We start from the raw sequence: 18238 nt of genomic DNA, 5'->3' as shown, positions 1-18238 counted from the left end.
GTGATCTTTTAGGGCATTCATTGGCATGATAAATTGATAGAGATAAACTCTCAAGAAAGATCACTGTACAGAGTTATTTAAGATTGAGAAACTGACTAATTCTGACTTTAAACATCTGTCCATTTTGGACTATTGCAGTCAGAGTAAATTTAATTCTGTTTTATTTTGAGTCATTTTATATATGAGACTTGGAATGCAGAAGCTCTCAAGTTACTCTCCAGCTAGTTAATTGTGAAATACTGAATCTATAATTTATTCCAATTCATAAGTTTCATTGATAATATTGTTCAGTCTGCTAATGATAGATTGAAATCATAAGAAATTAGCACAATATTGATAGTTTTAGAGAATAAATTTCTGTCTTTAATATGGAACATAAATGACCATGAATATTTTTTCTTTCTACAATAGCTCTCCTTCCTCTCCTCCCCATCTCTCTCCCTCCCTCTCTCTTTTTCTCTCTCTGTCTCTCCATATTTTTTCAGAACTGCAAATTAATTAAGGGAACTTAGAACATGGGAAAATGTCTCTATTAATTCAAATGAGTACTTTTAAAAATTCAGTTCATTTCAAAGGGTGTATGTATATTGTCTACTAGGTGAAAGGCACTGTATTATTTGGGGATACAAATCCAGAACGAAAAATAGTCTATCAATATTTACATTCCACTAATATGTAGTAAGATAAGTAAATAGAAACTATATAAAGTTTAAATACAGTAAGTATTTTGTGGGGGAAAGGAGGAAAGTTGAGGAAAGCACTTAATACCTGGGAAAATTGAGAAAGGACTCTTGCAGGAAATGGTTCTTAAGAGTTTCCCAGTAGAAGAGGTGTGGAGGGAGAGCATCCTGGGATGTAGGGTGGATAGAGAGAGGAGTAGTTGTAATGTAACATAATGGGAAGAATAAGGAAACAGACTTGGTTGGAACTTTGATTGAATGAGAGAGAGTAATATAAAATCAGTCTAGAGGTTGTAACTAGATTGTGAAGGATTTTAAATGTCAAATAGATTATAATGTATGTAGTAGGGTAAGCACATCCCTGTGAAGGAATATACAGGTACTGGGTATCATTGAGAGAGGTTCAGTCTCCTTCTTTATCACTGAGATACTGGACCATTAGTTACTTAGTATAGGACAGGGAGTGTTAGATTCCACAATCTGGTGATACCTCAAATTAGGGAGAAACTGAGATTTGTGTTTTCTTGGGATTTAATTAGCAAAAAGTAGTAATGCTATTATAGTATGACTTTTATAAAAATAATCAGAATATAGTTCTATTAGTAAATATGAATTAATAAAAATAGTTTAAAATATTACTAGCAAAATCAACAGGGAAATAATTGAAATTAAAAATGATGCTGTGGGCTTCAAATTGCCTTCTGAGAACCTCTAATAAAATGAATCATTCTATCTGATAAGAAAATTGCAATTGAAAGAGAGCAGAAAAATATGTCAAATTAGTTGTTTGCTGTACTTTAACAATTCTATTGTTTAATGTCACAACAGGTATTGATTCCTTTACAAATATTCTACTTCTTGAATGTTTCATTCCTTATTCATTGATCTCTTCTGTTCAGTTGTTCTCTTCTTTCATGTTGCATATATATATATATATATATATATATATATATACATATATTAAGAAAAGTATTTGATTTTTCTGGGTTCTCTATATACCGATTACTAGAAGAAAAATAGATGGCAAATCTTTATTGGTCTTGTTAGAGACCTCAGGATCCTTGGTCTTTTTTTTAATTTTAGGTTTCTTTTGCAAGGCAAACAGGGTTAAGTGGCTTGCCCAAGGCCACACAGTTAGGTAATTATTAAGTGTCTGAGACCGGATTTGAACCCAGGTACCCCTGACTCCAGGGCCGGTGCTTTATCCATTATGCCACCTAGCTTCCCCTTCAGGATCCTTGTTGATGGTCATATACTCCTTCTAACCTCATAGGTTTAGGCCTTTCTTCCATTTTTCTATATTTCAAAAAACATTTATTAAATACCTTTTGTTTTAGAGCATTTCACTAATTGTTCAGTTTAGAGAAAAAATTCTTTTCTCATGAACTTTGTAAGCACCAAGGAAATAAATTGCCCATACAAACAAGATATTATGCAATTACAAATCAATAAATAAACAGGAGAGATCAAAGTAGTTATGCAAGCAAGAGAATATTTGTAAAGGAAGTAGAACCTGGTTGAGGCTTTGAATTTCAGTAGGTTATGATATGCAGGGTAAAGAGTGGGTTTTGCTTACTATCCATCAAAGAAGGCCTGAACAAATTCAAATAAAGTCCATGGAGTCAAGAGAGTCTTTTCTAAGATCAGAGAGTTGCTAGGGGGTCTAATTTGGCTTGATTATAAAATGCTCATAGTTCAGCAATGCGAAAAGAGGTCACAATTAAATTGTAGAATTCCTTGAATGCTTGGCCAAGGAACTTTTATATGACATTTTAGGTTATAAAAGTCAAAGAAAATTTTTTAAGCAGATAAATGACTTGGTTAGATCCATGCATTATGAATAATATTGTGGCAACTCTGTGAGTGTTGTATTATAGATGAGAGTATTAGGGGGAAAAGATCAATTAAGAAGCTAACCCAATGGTCTAAATGTGACGTGATAAAGGTCCCAATTAAAATAGTGCTGTATTGAGTGAAAGGGAGAATACATATGCAAAAATGGTGGCAACTAGGGATGAAATTGGGGGATTAAGAAAAGAGAAAATATTTAATAGTTGCTGTGTGGATTATGAGAGAATTAGCTGGTGATGAATAACAAGGTCACCAAGTATCTGAAAGGCCATATGGCAATTTATCTGAGATCAAGCCTGAACCGTAATACAAGGAGGGAGTAGACACTGTGACATAGTTTGAATTTCAATATAGATATGAATTAGGAAATAACAGTAATCATTAGTTCCTAACCTACAAGAAACAAAATCATTGAAATTTATTTGTTTCAAATATACCAGAAAGATTTGCCTAGGTGATATATTATCTGGTCACCCCAAGTCCCTAGGATGTGAGACTTGAGTTCTGCATCAATTACCATCATGAGTGTGTCTGCAAGGGGAAGAGAGAGAATTAAGTCTCAACCTACACCTAGATAATTGTTTGTTTGAGAGTATATACTCTTTTGATTTTAGGATGACTTCCATAACTCTCATCAAAGTCTAGTAGAGGGTAGATAAGAATAATTTATAGAATACCTAGTAGTAAAATATTTGTTTTCCTCTAATATCCCTAAAAAGACTTGGCAGTAGAAGAGAAGCGGAATACATCAGGAAAAAAAACTATGAATGTAAAAATTGGACTTGACCAATTGAGCTACTGCTTCCTAATGCAGGTATCAGTTTCCTTATCCTTGGAAAGAGAAGGTTGCTCTAGAAAACTTTTCAGCTTGAAATCTATGACTAGGTTATACATTTGATAATGTGAATTGTCAATGATTGAAGTATAACAGTATTAGCTTATGAAAAGATTGGTATCAGTATTACTGTGAAGGGACAAAAGATTATGAATAGTGTTAGATAGAGAAGAATTTTACTTAATGATGTGAAAGTTTAACAATACCTATGAATGATTAAGGTACAGTGAAACTGAAAAACTTAGGATTTCATCATCTTGATAAACTGAGAGCTCAGGGTGTCGAGTTTTATAAATATCAATTCCATCAATATGATAAAGACAGGTCTATTACTCCTAGGATGATAGCAGACATGGGAAAGCATAGACAATTCTGAGAATGGTGGTGAAGAGTCACTGAAGGAGATATGAAAATATTCTGAAAATTAGTAAATGGCAATGCAAGGATCTGAAGAGATTGTTGAATGATAGTGGCAGGCCAAAGTTTAGGAAATGATGGGAGCATAGGGCTAGGGTGGGGATATATGCTATCTACTCATATATGGGAGATCTTAAATTTAGGAATGGTCAGTTTTGACAAAATGATAAAGAAATTGGTATCCTTAGAGAAGAAGCATAAATTTGATACTAGAAGAGAGAAGCAATTTAAAAGGAAGAAACAAAAGTTGAATAAAAAGTAGAAGAAAGAAAGAGCAGAAAAATATGTCAAATTAGTTGTTTGCTGCACTTTAACAATTCTAAATCACTTCTGATGATCTCAGTCCTTTATGTTCTTACTGGAAGTGTTCTAAGGAGTCTAGAGACTGTAAAGGGGTAGGTATGAATATCAAAGGATATGAAGAACAGAACTTTGGGAGATAAGATTTGATAGGCAAATAGTTGTTGAATTAATCAACTTAAGTTCATCTAAATAGTAAGGTAATGCAATGGAGATCTCAATTTGTTTTTCATGATTTAAATAGACTTGATTGTAGTTAGGAATGACTAAATTTGGTGGGATTATGAATCAGTTTTGGTTGTAAGTGTTCTCTGGTATAAAATAATAATTTAGGATATAATGGCCATTTAAAATGTGGGACAAATTTATTCAGATTAATTGGCATCTGTTAACAAATTGTATTTTATTATGAAAAAAGCATTACATTTATAACATCTCTGGACCTCTATTGTTTCATGTGTGAAAAATTAGTAGTTTGATAATGCCACCTCCTCATGGAACCCTTAGCCACCTGAAGTGTTCAACTGAAGTGCTTTCTTCTACCCATGGCCTTTCCCAGTTCCCATTGGCCTCCTATTGACCTCCAAATTATTTTATGTTTACCTATTTACATACATATTGTTGCTCATCAGTATGATTTAAACACTTTGAAATCAAAAACTATTTCATTTATTTTCTTTATATCCTGAAAACAATAGCACATGGTAGGCAATTAATAAAAAAATTTATTTAAAGTTGATTATGTACTTGCTGTAAAAGTAGACACATAATTTACAAGTATGCAGATTAAATAGAAAATTCACGTAAAACAAGGGTTTTTAATCTTTTTTGTAGCATCAGTCTCTTGGTTAGTCTGGTGAAGTCTATATAGACTTTCACAAATAATGTTTTTAAATATATGAAATATGATAAATAGGATTACAAGGAGAATAAATTATATTGAAAGAAAAAGATGAAAAGTTGTTCCTATACAGTTTTATGGAGCCCTAAAATCTATCTATAAATTTCTAAGAACCTGTGAACCCCAGATTAAGAACCCCAGATGTATAATATTTTTAAAGAATGGAAAATTATATGAATAATGTGCTCAAATATAGAACCTAATTCATGTCTATCCAACAAATATATTCAGAACACTCAGTCTCAGTAATGAACCATTTGCTCATGTTTTAGAACATAAATGACGAACCTCCTATCTGCAATCCACCTCATTTGGAAAAGATTATTTATGCTCCAGCTAAGATACCCTTCCTTCAACTGAATTGTTCTGACAAAGATTCTTCTCATAAAGCACTCAGTTATTCAATTATAAGAGGTGAGAGAAATTTTAAAATAAATTTTTCTATGAAAAGAAAATACTTTGTAACTGTTAGAAACATACTATTATGATTCTTTTTGAAACAGCCTTGCCCAGAAGAGGCAATATTAGCTACATTCTACATGAAATCATTTTCGTTCTAATTTTATTACAACATTGTTCCCAGGAAACACAAACAACTGGTTCACACTAGAGAGACCAGGTGTTGATCCTCCTTCTTTGGCCACCACTAAGAATTTCCAGCATGATGTGTTTCGAGGGATTCAAGAGCCCACTACTTTCCAGCTACTTATTGAAATTACTGATGAATTAGGTGGGAATAAAGCTAGTCAGCTGTCAACCACTACAACTGTAATAATTCATATGTTGCCCTGGACTACCCCTCAGCCAACTACAGCCACAAAAACAACCATTGCAACAACAGTAAGTACTTAGTGATGAAATAGAACTACAGAGTAGTTTGAATTAGTCTATGGGAAGCATAAACAAAGTGTTGGCAAGGTCCAACTGGAGTTATTCCTATTTTTGGCACAAAGAAACATCAATGAAGCAATTATTTCAATCTACTTGGATTTTCTTCAACAACAGAAAACTATTGTAGCTATCAGCCATTAATTGGATCTTAAGATAAATACCCTGTTAATGTTGTCTCAAATCATTCTCTACCATGTCCCTTCACTATGAATTCATGTCTTATAGTGGTTTTTTTTTTCTTTTGGTTTACACAGTGGAATTTTTATGACCCCAAAATGCTCTGTGCTTTTTTCCTACTTGTGAATGGGGCTTTCTTTTATGTGAAAATAAAAGTAAAGTGATTTTAGTATATTTTCTGGTTCTCAGAGTGGATTATGTTCAATATACATGTTATTTAATTCACTTAATAAAATTAGTTAATGATAATAACAATATTAATACTTATGCTTGTGTGTATTAATTTAAAGAGATGTGGCCCTTTTAAAAAAAAGAATTTGTATAATTGAACAGTATTTTTTTAGAATTTATCTGTTGTCCATAGGTCATTATTTTTGACCTGAGCTTGAAAGATGGATAGAAAATGTGAGACAAAACATCTTTGGGTCTTTAGTGAGAGCCATCACATTCCAATCCTGCTTCTGATATTGACTATTTGTAATACTCTAGACAAATCACCTACCTTCTCTGAGCTTCAAGTTTCTGTAGAAATAGGGAATTTTGACTAAATAACTTCTGATGATCTTAGTCCTTTATGTTATGGGAAGTGTGAATAATATTCAGGTAATGTGTATAGCATGAGCAAGGGCACAGAAATGGGAAAAATGTGTTATGCTTAAGGATCAGTGTGACAGATGATTTCTTTTGGTGTAGAGTAGAAATTGTTACTTAGAATTCTACATAGGAATTTTTAATTTTCTTATAGACAATGGTAAACTATTAAATATTTCTGATATGGTGGAGAACAAAAAAGATTAGAGAATGAAAGGGGCATTTAGAGAAATAGAAATTAATTGAAAATGTCAGATAGGGAATATGAAATTGACTTAGAAGTTAAAGTAGTAACAGGAAAAAAATTAGGAATCACTTTAAAAGTTTGTTGAACTGAATTGAATAGTACAATACTTTCTGGAAAAGTGTGCAAATCTCTTCAGGTCCCCTAAAGTCATCATGACTTTATTTATTCCCTACTACCAATTGGAATCTGCTCATGGCCTTAAAGAGGTGAAAACAGGATAAATGAGAAAATGAGTAAATTTATCTTTGTATGAGCATACTATGTATAATTATACAAATGAAATTTTAACATATCTATTTATTTTAAAGTTGACTATGTCAAGAATTTTATAGTAGGGCAGCTAAGTGGTACCAGGTCTGGAGACAGGAAGTCTTATCTTTCTGAAGAGCTTCAGACACTTACTATCTGAGTGACCCTAGACAAGTCACTTAACTCTATTTGCTACTGTTTCCTCTTCTGTCAAATGGATCTGGCAAACCACTCCAGTATTTCATATATATATAATATTCAAATATGTTATATATAATATATTCAAATATGTTATATATATTCATTTATGTTACTACGTTACTTAGGTTTAAATGTTCAAACTGAAAGAAATATTAAAGATCATTGAGCTCGTCTTTCATTTTTTTAAAAATGAGAAAACTAAAATCCAGAGAGATTAAATAGTTTATGTGTCTATCTATCTGGATATATAAATACATATACAAACACACATATATTTATATGTGTATATATGTATATATACATAAACCCATATTCATTTATAAGATTGAATTTGTGGAAGCACCAGATATATCAATCAATTGATCATTTATGAAATATACACTGTACTAGACATCATGCTACATACTGGGGGTGCAAAATATAAAAAAGGGACTAGTCAAATTAACACTATTTGCCTCAGTTCCTCATCTGTAAAAAAAGGAAGTGGGAGAAAGAAATGTCAAACCACTCCATTATTTCTGCCAAGAAAACTCTTAAAGTCATCATGAAAAGTCAGCCATGACTGAAAACAACCAAATAACGGCAGTACATATTTAGTAATGTAGAAGTTATCTTTCTCAAATAAATATATCTGTGAATTACTTATTTTTGAGGGTCACAAATTGGCACTTATTATTTATGTTCAAGAACTGATTATGAAGGGAGTCGGGGTCACATTCAGAACAAAGAGTAAAAATGGAACTTTAGGGGAAAAGGAGAGGGAGGAGGAGGGAGTGAGCAGGGAGACCAGAGCCTTTCATCTGTATTTGCTCCAGACAGGACTGATCTTGATTTCTTAGCCTTGGTCCAGGGCCTACAATGAAGTATATGATAAAATGATAAAAAGGGGTACAATTTTTAGGAAAAAATTAAGAAATCGCCAGTTACATATCCAACCAAAGATGAGGGCTGAGATTCTCCTTGGATCTCCAGCAGCATTGCTTTCTTTTATGGAATTGAAGTATAGATGTTTGATAACTTCCATCCCATGCATTTCAGCTCTTATGAAATATTCTTGTAGTTAAAGTCTTTATGCTAAAGAATTCTTTCATCGCCTCTCTAACTTCTTGTACTTTACTTCTAGTTTCTTTGAATATGCATCCAACTTGTAGGCTGCATGCTCAAGAGTTGCTATTTACTCTTCAAGGATCTGGTTCAGATAAGGCTGAAGTGTTGCCTATTTCTGCTTTAAGTCCTTTAGGTTTCTACTTATGTTTAGATACTTCAAGTTAGTTTGTTCATATTTTTCAGAAGTTTATAGTCTTCACTGGTGCCTGTCAGTTCGCCTGTTGGGTATATGGCCCTTTTGAAGAACATGTCATGGCACATTCCAATAATGTCCTGCTTGACCATCTCTACCACCGCACTGTCTAGTCTAGGTCAGGGAAGGGAGGGAGGAAAAAAAAAGGTGGAGGAAAAATGTAGAGATGAGGTTGGGAAAAAAAGAGGGAAAGAAAGGGAAAGCAGGGAAGGGGGAAAAGAGAGGAGAAGGGAGAGGAGAGAAGGTGGGGAAAGAAGAAGGGAAAAATGTGACTGTGAATAATTACTTATTAATGAAATACATATATAGGTTTGATCTTAAGTGTAGTGGACAAACTTATCTGGGCATTTATAAGGCCATAGTAAAAAAAGGGATTTTAAAAATTAATTTATTGCTTGATAGACTGAATCTCTTTATACATACTGATAATCATTTTTGGCAATTTTTTTTGGCAAAGTTTGACCTCTTAGATGAGAAAGGAGGACAATTATAAGAAAGGTAATACTTGTCATTAACCATGGTGGTCAGTTATGGCACTAATGGAATATTCAGAGCAATTTTAGGAGAAAGTTTCACCAGGGAGTACAGTTGGGGTGGTCAATCATCAAGGGGGATTTTAAGAAGGATCCCTGGGAAGCAGGAGAAAGGAAGGCAGTAGGCATAATAAGATTTTAACCAGTAAAATAAGGTTCAAGAAGAAAAAACGTTGAGAAAAAAGTAAAGTTATAAAATTGAGGGAGAAGAGAAAAACATACACACCCAAGTCATGAAGTCTCAATTTTGAAAATTGAGTGAACTTTCCATGGACTGACACAGCATCAAACATTTAAGGGAAAAATCAATTACATGGCAGGGAGGACATTGTTTATCCTATTTTGCAAAATCTTTACCATCTCTTATGTGATCTGCTGCTTGTGGATATCCAGGACTAGTTTATGTAGAGAGCTAGTTGAGACATAGGAGAAGATTTGGCTGCACTGATATTTATTATGATTTTTTTAATCTTATATACTTGATTGCTGTATTATTTTGTGATTCTTAATAAGGATATAATTAGTAATTACATTAGTAATAGTAATTAGTACCATTATAGTCTGAGAGTGAGTTCCTGCTATACTGAATTCCAAATCTGAATCCCTTAAGGGATAATTTAACACATATTATGAATGAAATATTCATGATATAGGATGCCAATTTTTGCATTGATTTTTGATTTCAACATATCTTCATTTTATTACATATGTGTACTTTTTAATAGTAACTTCAATCAATGAAGAATTTATTAAATACTTTATGGAGACACTAGATGTTCTATGAATAATATAGTATTTATTGTATAGGATATATATATATATATTATATGTCATATATCATATATACTCTGCAATGCATGCTTAAAATGAAGTTATTGCAATCATATGTCTTAATTCTATGCTAAACAAGTGCACAAAAGAGACTGCCTCTTTGGAGAATAAGTTGAGTACATTTTGTTCCATCTTTATGATAAAATGCAGATTTCGCATTAAAAGAAGGATTCATTAATACCAAAAGTTGAAAGATACCTTATTTTTTAAAAGAATACATTAATTAAATCCAAACTGTGGACATACTCTCCAAATGTCTTATTGGTTCTATATAATATTTTCAAATCTCTTGTGAACTGCTTTGATTCACTTCCAGTTTTTCTTCCTTCTCAGTATATTTCTCAGACTTTGAAATAAATTGTTGAAAGCCATGGTGACCTCAGTAACAAGCTTTTTATGAACCATTTTAGTGGTTATACAAGAGATATATACATATATATGCATTTTTGTGTATTTACACACATACACAGAGGCATACACAAATATATAAACATATACCTATAAACACACTTGATTGTGAACTTATCAGTGGAGGGTGCCTCTTGAGAAAGATTTCTACCACAGCAAGTGGCAATTTATAATTAGACAATTGGCTGGGTTAGCGAAGAGTAATTTGCCTGTGGCTTCTTGTCCTTTATTATGAGAGGTAGAATATGAGCCCAGATACTCCTGGCTATGGGACCAACTACTCTGTGTTCTCTGTTCATGAATTGTTGATGCATTACCAGTCTTCTGAGCATCAACCCGATCTTTTCATCTTCATTATTGTATTTTTCTCTAACTGGGATGGCATTCTTGAAGACATTGTACTAAGATAAATCATTAAATGTCTATTAACTTTCTGCCTTTTACATAACTAGGTAAAGCAGGAAGTAAAACAAAAGGTCAAATTGGAGATTAAAAGAAATTGTCAGGGGCTACCTTAGTGATATTTTATAACCCATTTTGCCCAGGGGAAAATATTTCCATCATAACAAAAATAATGTGGTAAAATGAAAGACACAAATAAAACTAAGCTGTTGACCAAGAACTTTGTATAACTTAACTGAATACATTCCTTAAACATGTCAGCACTTGAACAAAGCTTAAAAAAATAGAGGAAGCCATCTCTTTAAACAAAGATCTTTTAACTTATGACCAGAAACTTTTAGTTAAATAAAGTGCCAGTAAATAAACCCTGCCAAACCTGAGGTAAAACAAAAGTGCTATCTGTTTTCCATTAATCTATATATAATACTGAATCGTAGATGTTTGATATAGCTTGATAAAAGGGAAGAATATATCCTAATCATGTTATATGAATCAAATTTAAATCCTCCCCCTTCAGGTTTGGTTTTGATATAAAGCCATTGATCTAATTACATATGTATCACTTCCTTCTGAATTGCATAGTCCTCAAGGAAATCTGGAATTTTAATTTCTGAAGCAAGTGAACCTTATATAGTAAATATGACTGATACTAAACAAGAGAGTTCAGAAAGCTCATTTTAGCAGCATGGAAGGTGATAAAGTGTTCTCTTATCTGGTTTCCTAACTACAGGTTTGTTTTATAATCAATGGCAAAATATAAAGTTAATCCCTAAGGATAATATATAATAGAATGAGAAAAAATAGAGGGCATGCATATTTGTTTGTCAGTATATGTGCCATAGAGAAGTGGGAAAGTAAGGAGGGGGAATTCACTGATATATGGAAGCACTGCTAATAGCTGTGATCATCTTTAGATGGGGTCATTAACTGCCAAGGTAATTATAACCAACCTAGAGTCTCCCATACTTTATGCAGGAGTGCCACAAACATTGACCTGCTTCCCCTTTCTAAAGAAAATTAAGGTCCCAGACCTTAATAGCTTAATTGCTAACTGAGATTTTGTGGAATTTTCCAGTATTGTTACTTATGAGTTCCCATCTAGTGACCCCTTTTATTATCGACTGAACAATGAACATTTTAAAAGGAGCATTTTCCAATTAGGTTTACAAATTAACACAAAACCAAAATGCCTGGTCCATGAGACAATGGGCACAAATTTAGAGGTCCCTTATGGAAAAATGTTAACTCAGAGCTTCTGGTTACTGGAAATTCTTTTCTCACTTCAGGAAGTCTTCATGAAGTTCCCCTTGTATATCTTTCTGATAAACTGGGAAACTAGATGATCTTGTAGAGATCTAAAGCTACTTGATTTTTCTCTCTTTCCTCAGTGTTTTCCTTAGCTCCCAATGCAGATATTACTATCAATAACTGATGGTACTCCAGTTTTGCAGATGTCAAACTTCCCAATATTTTGAATTTCACTATTATTTTTTTAATCACTGGATGGAAGAGAGAAAATTCATTCCTCCCATTCTCACTTCCTTAATTGCCACAAGACTGTCTTGTTGCATTAATCTAATTAATCTGTAATTGGTTCCAAATTGGTGCATATGATTCCTTTAACTAATCTCAATTCATTCCCTATTTGTTTTCATATGTTTTAACTCAGTGATCAAAGTACATCACTCTTCTAAAAGTTATGGGGTTTTGGGGGTTGTTTTTTCAAGGCAATGGGGTTAAGTAACTTGCCCAAGGTCACAAAGCTAGGTAAATATTAGGTGTCTTACATTAGATTTGAACTCAGTTCTTTCTGACTCCAGGCTGGTGCTCCATATCCTCTAAAATTTAGTAAGGAGTTGGTCACATTAAATTTATAGGTAATTGACTGATTCAATGGGTTGTCTAGGACTTACTGTTTGTTTTTTGTTTTTTAGGTTTTCGCAAGGTAAATGGGGTTAAGTGGCTTGGCAAAGGCCACACAGCTAGGTAATTATTAAGTGTCTGAGACCGGATTTGAACCCAGGTACTCCTGACTCCAAGGCAGGTGCTCTATCCACTGTGCAACCTAGCCTCCCCCAAGAACTTATTCTTGACTAATTTTCACTTGATCAATGGAACAACTCAATAGATGTAGCTACTTTTTGTAATTACATTAATGTCCCCTTTACACTTAAGTCTTGTTCAAGAGTATAGAAAGGAAAGAGACAGAAAGAAAAGTTGGGAGAGATTTTCATCTGTTTAGTAGTAAGAAAGTGAAACTAAAATTATTAAGAGAAACCAGGGCAAAAATGTGCCTACTCTCAGCTGTAAGAGTAATATTTCAATGATACCTTCTTTCTCACATAGTCGAGTTGCTCCTTAAAGGTCAAAAGATTTTCTTTTTTCCTGGTAGATTATATACAATCTATACTTTCTACACACCTTTAAGAGTTATGTCTTCTCACCGCACTGGAAACTCTATCCAATATCCTAACTTGAATAATTTAAATCTTATGTAGAGTGCTAATCTGACTTTTCTTGTCTGTAAGTAGATATCAATTTTGCATTTCTCCATTAATTTATCATCTCCAATAAAGTTCTTAGTGCCTCTGCATGAAGGATTCTTAACAGGGCCATGGTATTAATTTTTTTCTTTCATTAACTGCATTTCTATTTAATTGGTAATCCTGAGTATTATATTTTAGGCAATTCAAAATGTTATTCTAAGAGGAGGTCCATAGGTTTCAAAAGACTGCCAAAGGTCTCTGTGACTATGATTTAAAAAATTAAGAAACCTGATTTATATTGTTTCTCTGGCCTTTTTAAATGAAGGAATTAAAATGATGGTGTTCTCAAGATATTTTTCATATGTCAAGAGTAATTTTCAGTTTTAGTCATTTTCTGAAATTGTTTAAAAATGAATAAAATAATGTAAAAATGATTTTATAATGAAAGTTCCTGGGCATTTTGGGTGGAATATGATATATCCAATACAATCCCCAAGGAGTATATGAGAACAACTTGAACTTTCTTTTGTGCTTTTAAGACATTGAAGAAGATAAGTTACATTTTGTTGTGTATGTTGCTATGCCTAGTCTGAAAGGATTATCTCTTAGTAGTTCTCATAGAATTTCATCCTCTTTTATGACAGAGACAAAAGTAAGACAATGTTTGGGCATGCAAGGAAAGCAGTTTATTTTACTTGCATATCAATTTCAAAACTTTATACAGAAATATTCTGCAAGCACTATTTGTATCAGTAAAATTTTGTTTTCAATTTATTATTATTTTTTTCCCTATTTCTAGGGCACATTATCAGTGGGTCAATAAATATTTATTAACTGTCTACTAAGTATAAGGCACTATGCCTATCCCTGGGGGATACAAAACAAAGGCAAAAAATAGACTCTTCTTTCAAGAAACTTATAATTTAATGGGGGGGGGGAACAAGAGAAGAAATGTATTCAAAGTTATATGTAGAGGATAAATAAAAAATAGTTAAAAAAATAAAAGTTACTAGAACAAGGTTGGGAAAAGCTTTCTGTAGAAGTTAATTTTAATTGGTCTTAAAAGAAACCAAGGAAAGTAGTAGATAGAGATGAGGAAGAATATTCCAGGCATGGGATTGATGATGATATTTTTCTTTTGTTCTTGAAGATGACCATGGCATCAGGGAGGTGCAAAGGAAATTGGATTTGTATGAGGGGGTGTTGTATTGAGTCACCAGCCTTGCTTTCTCTTCTAGTCATCAGGGTCCAGTGGCCAGATATAAACATGGAGATGGCTCTGCATTCAAGGCAAAGCTAGTAAGTGAGTGTCTGAAACTACCAGATTTGAATTCAGACTTCCTGACTCCAGGGTTGCTGCTCTAGCTACTGTGTCACCTAACTCCCCAAGCTTGGGAGACAACTAGAGAAATTGCTAGGCACTGGAAGATGGAGTCACTTATTAATGGACAAGCATGGAAGCCAGTGCCGCTGGGTTAAAGTTAGTATAGAGTGAAGTTTAAGAAGACTGGAAAGGTTGCAGAGGTAGGTTTTGGAGGGTTTTGGAAATCAAACAAAAGATTTATATTTAATCTTAGAGACCATAAGGAGCCATTAGAATTTATGGAGTAGAAAGATAAACATGGTCTGATCTACACTTTAAGAAAATGACTTCAGTGGTCGACTGGAGGTTGGATTGAACTAGGTTTAGACTTTAAGCAGGCAGACATATCAGCAGGCTATTAGAATAGTCCAGGTGTAAGATGATGAAGACCTTCATTAGAAAGGTGATTGTTGTCCTTTGTAGGTGAAGAAGATCAAAATGGCATTATAAAGTGAGGGTCAAAGTACAGTGCTTCTGATTATGATTGATCAGCTCTACTACAGGTCAGGAACAGATTGTTCATATAATATTTAGAATGGAAATGTCTATCTTTTATTTCTTTTGAATTACTGTTATTCTGCTTTGTTCATAGCACCATCTTTGTAAGACTTTTTCTGATCTCTCTGTGAGTACTTGCCTTGAGTGAGTTACCCACAAAATAGTCTTTTTTAGGGAAACAAACATTTAGCCTTTTAACAACCTAGCCAGCCTATTGGAGTAGCACTCTCTGAAGTAGAGTTTGAATGTTTAACAGTTCAGTTGGAGAACAATCTCAGTGTCTGGTCCTTTTCTTGCCAGGTGAAGTTAAGAATAATCCTAATACATTTTAAAGGGAAGCAATTAAAGTGTCAGGATACTGTGCAGGTTTCACAGGTATACAACAATGAGGTTGGCATAATAGCTCTGTAGAGCTTCCATTTGTTCTCTTTTCTCCTATACTTCCCTTTGGAGTCTCACAAACAGAGCTGACTCTGGCAATGTATATGTTAACTTTATCATGTATGTTTACATCATTGAAAAGTATATTAGAAAGGGAAGTGAACTTTTAAAATGGTATGGTGAAGTCTTTTGACTTCTGCGTACATTGTGTTTAAGTGAGACAGAGTTGTGAAAAGTTATAGGTCTCATCTTCTTTTCCAGAGTCATTAGTGACTGGTGGCAAGAAAAAGTCAAAATTACTAGTGATGACTTGACTTAGGATGTACTGGATGACCTTGGTGTTTTTGGTATCTAACAAAGTTGTAAACATTCCATAGCACTTGCTTTCACTGCCTTCATGACCTCTTGGAACAAATTATTCATATCTGCCTGTTCTATCTGAGAGGTTATCTCATGTGTGGAGTAGGTACCTCAAAGGGTTTGAAGCCTACTGGGTATACCCACAACCTGGTTTTCATCTGTGGAAATGTTTTTACCGGGGTATAACCACTGCACATACTATGCCTTCTTGGAGCCACAGTAAGAATTGAGTCACAGATAGATATCAAAGTTCTGAAAGTGACTCTGTAGCCATAACACCAGAGGTACTAGTCTTCCCTTAACATTTTGTATACCCTAGAGTAGTGGCAGTGTCAGAAAAGAGAAGAGGATGTATTTGAATGATATTGCAAAGGTGATACCTTCAGGTCTTAGTAACAGATAGGATAGAGAACTTAAAACATAAGTGAGTGGTTGAGGATGACCCCTTTGTTGTGAGTCTGAAAACCTGGGAGGATGGTGTTGCCCTCTGTGGATTAAGACTTTGGGGAAATAATAATAATATACTCAGTTGTGAACACGTTGAGTTTAAGAGTCTACTTAGATGTCTGAAAGGCAATTGGAGATGTGAGATTAGAGGTCAACAAAGAAGTTGGGGTAGAATAGGTAGATCTGAGAATTATTATCAGTAGAGTTGGCAATTAAGTCCATGGGTGCTGATGAAATTACCAAATGGAGCAGTATACACAGAAGGAGAAGAGAAGAGGTCCAGGATGAACCCTGTGGGACAGCTACAGTAAGAGGATATGATTGGAATGGGGAAGCTAAGTGGCACATTAGATAGAGTGCTTTACCTAGTGTTAGACAAACAGTTTAAATTTAGACTCAGATATTTTTCAGCTGTGAGACTTTGAACATGTTACTAAACTTCTATCTGTCTCATTTTTATCAATTGTAAAATGGGGTCTAGTGTGGTTGTGAGAGCCGAATAAGATATTTGCAAAGAACTGAGCAAACTATAAGTCCTCATAATCTACTTCATAATTTTTATTTTCAAAGCATTGTATAGAATTATTTTAATTACATTTTTGTCTCTTGATTCAACTTGAATTATGTCTGTGATTTACTTGTATGAACAAGTCACTTTTCTGCCCTATACCTCAATTTCTTCTCTGTTAAGGAAAGTATCAGACTAGCTGACTTTCTGGGTACCTTTCAGCTCTAGATCTATGAGCCTATGGTCTTAAGTACCTAATTAAGTTTCATTATGCTTTCCTGTAGAATGGAGGAAATATCATAAAGTAGGATAATTTATCTTGGGGGGGGAGAAAAAACACAAAAGCTTAACCTGGTGTCTTGGTTTATTCTGTGGAAGCTTAACAGAAACTAAGTACTCTTATAAATGAATTTAGAAGTATGCCTTATAAAAATTAAGGAAGTGTGTTCAGTCACATATACTAGCTTGCCTATGAATTGAATCCAAAAGCATTTGGCAGTGTCTCTAGCCTAAGATTTTATAGTCTTCTACTATATATGAGCTCCATATGCTGGGAGTGCACTGAACAGCTTTATTTAGAAGGAAGTTCAATCCAATACAGAAGAAAACAATAAAATTCAGCTTTATCACAGGGAGCTAATAGACTTGATTCATTCGTCACGGAATTACTATTGTCCACACAGGGACATGAGCATTAAACTCAATTGTATTTTCTTGGTACTTGGAAGATGAGCTGTCTTTCTTTGAAAGGTTTGTTTTATTAATATTATTTTTGAACAATGGGCAGCATTTTCAGTGTTTTCAGAAATATAAAGGGAGACAAAATGGAAAAAGTAAGTAAAATGTAAAGCACCATTTCAAAAAAGGTTAAAATCTAGTATGTTTTACGTTCTTTCACCACCACTTCCAATTCTCTCTTCCTGCTAACTTTTGGCAAATGTTTCTTATGGTAGAGGTGAGAAATGATGAAAATGTCTGTTAGAGGCTAGGGTATTTGGTAATGGGATACATCTGTGTGGCTAGGTAGGAGAGGCCCCTACCTACCTTTAGAAGTTATTTAGACTCTATATCTATTGAGGAAGTTGCAGGATATTTATTAGTGCTGGAAGTGATGTATAAAAGGAGATTGGAACTTTAGAGGTTAAGGGAGATGATGAGCTAATGAGAGTGTATGTGAAGAACTGGGTTGCATTCTAGTTCCCTTTCCATAAAGCAATACTATATTACAGAACCATGACAATGAAGACATTTTCAGAACAGGTAAGTAGGAAAAAAACTTTCTGAGATACCTCTATTATCTGTAAGAGAAAAGATTGTGACCCTCGTATACCTGGGGATTCAAAGCAGAGTCAGGAATACTTGTCTTATGATTTAATAGGCT

The 18238-nt window shown here is 33.8% G+C and overlaps 1 protein-coding gene and 1 pseudogene across 3 annotated transcripts in view; one reads left to right on the top strand and one right to left on the bottom strand.

Annotated features, from left to right (window-relative positions):
- The window catches only part of LOC141493124 (cadherin-related family member 4-like), a 110797-nt gene that overhangs the window by 65184 nt on the left and 27375 nt on the right, over window positions 1-18238 (top strand). For all 3 annotated transcript variants that reach the window (XM_074194036.1, XM_074194037.1, XM_074194038.1), the window contains 2 exons: window positions 5257-5398; window positions 5568-5824. In XM_074194036.1, coding sequence (XP_074050137.1) covers window positions 5257-5398; window positions 5568-5824 — 399 coding nt within the window. The remainder of the gene's footprint in view (window positions 1-5256; window positions 5399-5567; window positions 5825-18238) is intronic.
- On the bottom strand, window positions 8428-8732 carry LOC141493891 (biogenesis of lysosome-related organelles complex 1 subunit 2-like; annotated as a pseudogene).

This window comes from Macrotis lagotis, chromosome 7, assembly GCF_037893015.1.
Source record: "Macrotis lagotis isolate mMagLag1 chromosome 7, bilby.v1.9.chrom.fasta, whole genome shotgun sequence".
NCBI lineage: Eukaryota > Metazoa > Chordata > Mammalia > Peramelemorphia > Peramelidae > Macrotis > Macrotis lagotis.
Note: the sequence above shows the minus strand (reverse complement) of the source record. Positions and strands in the feature narration are given on the sequence as shown.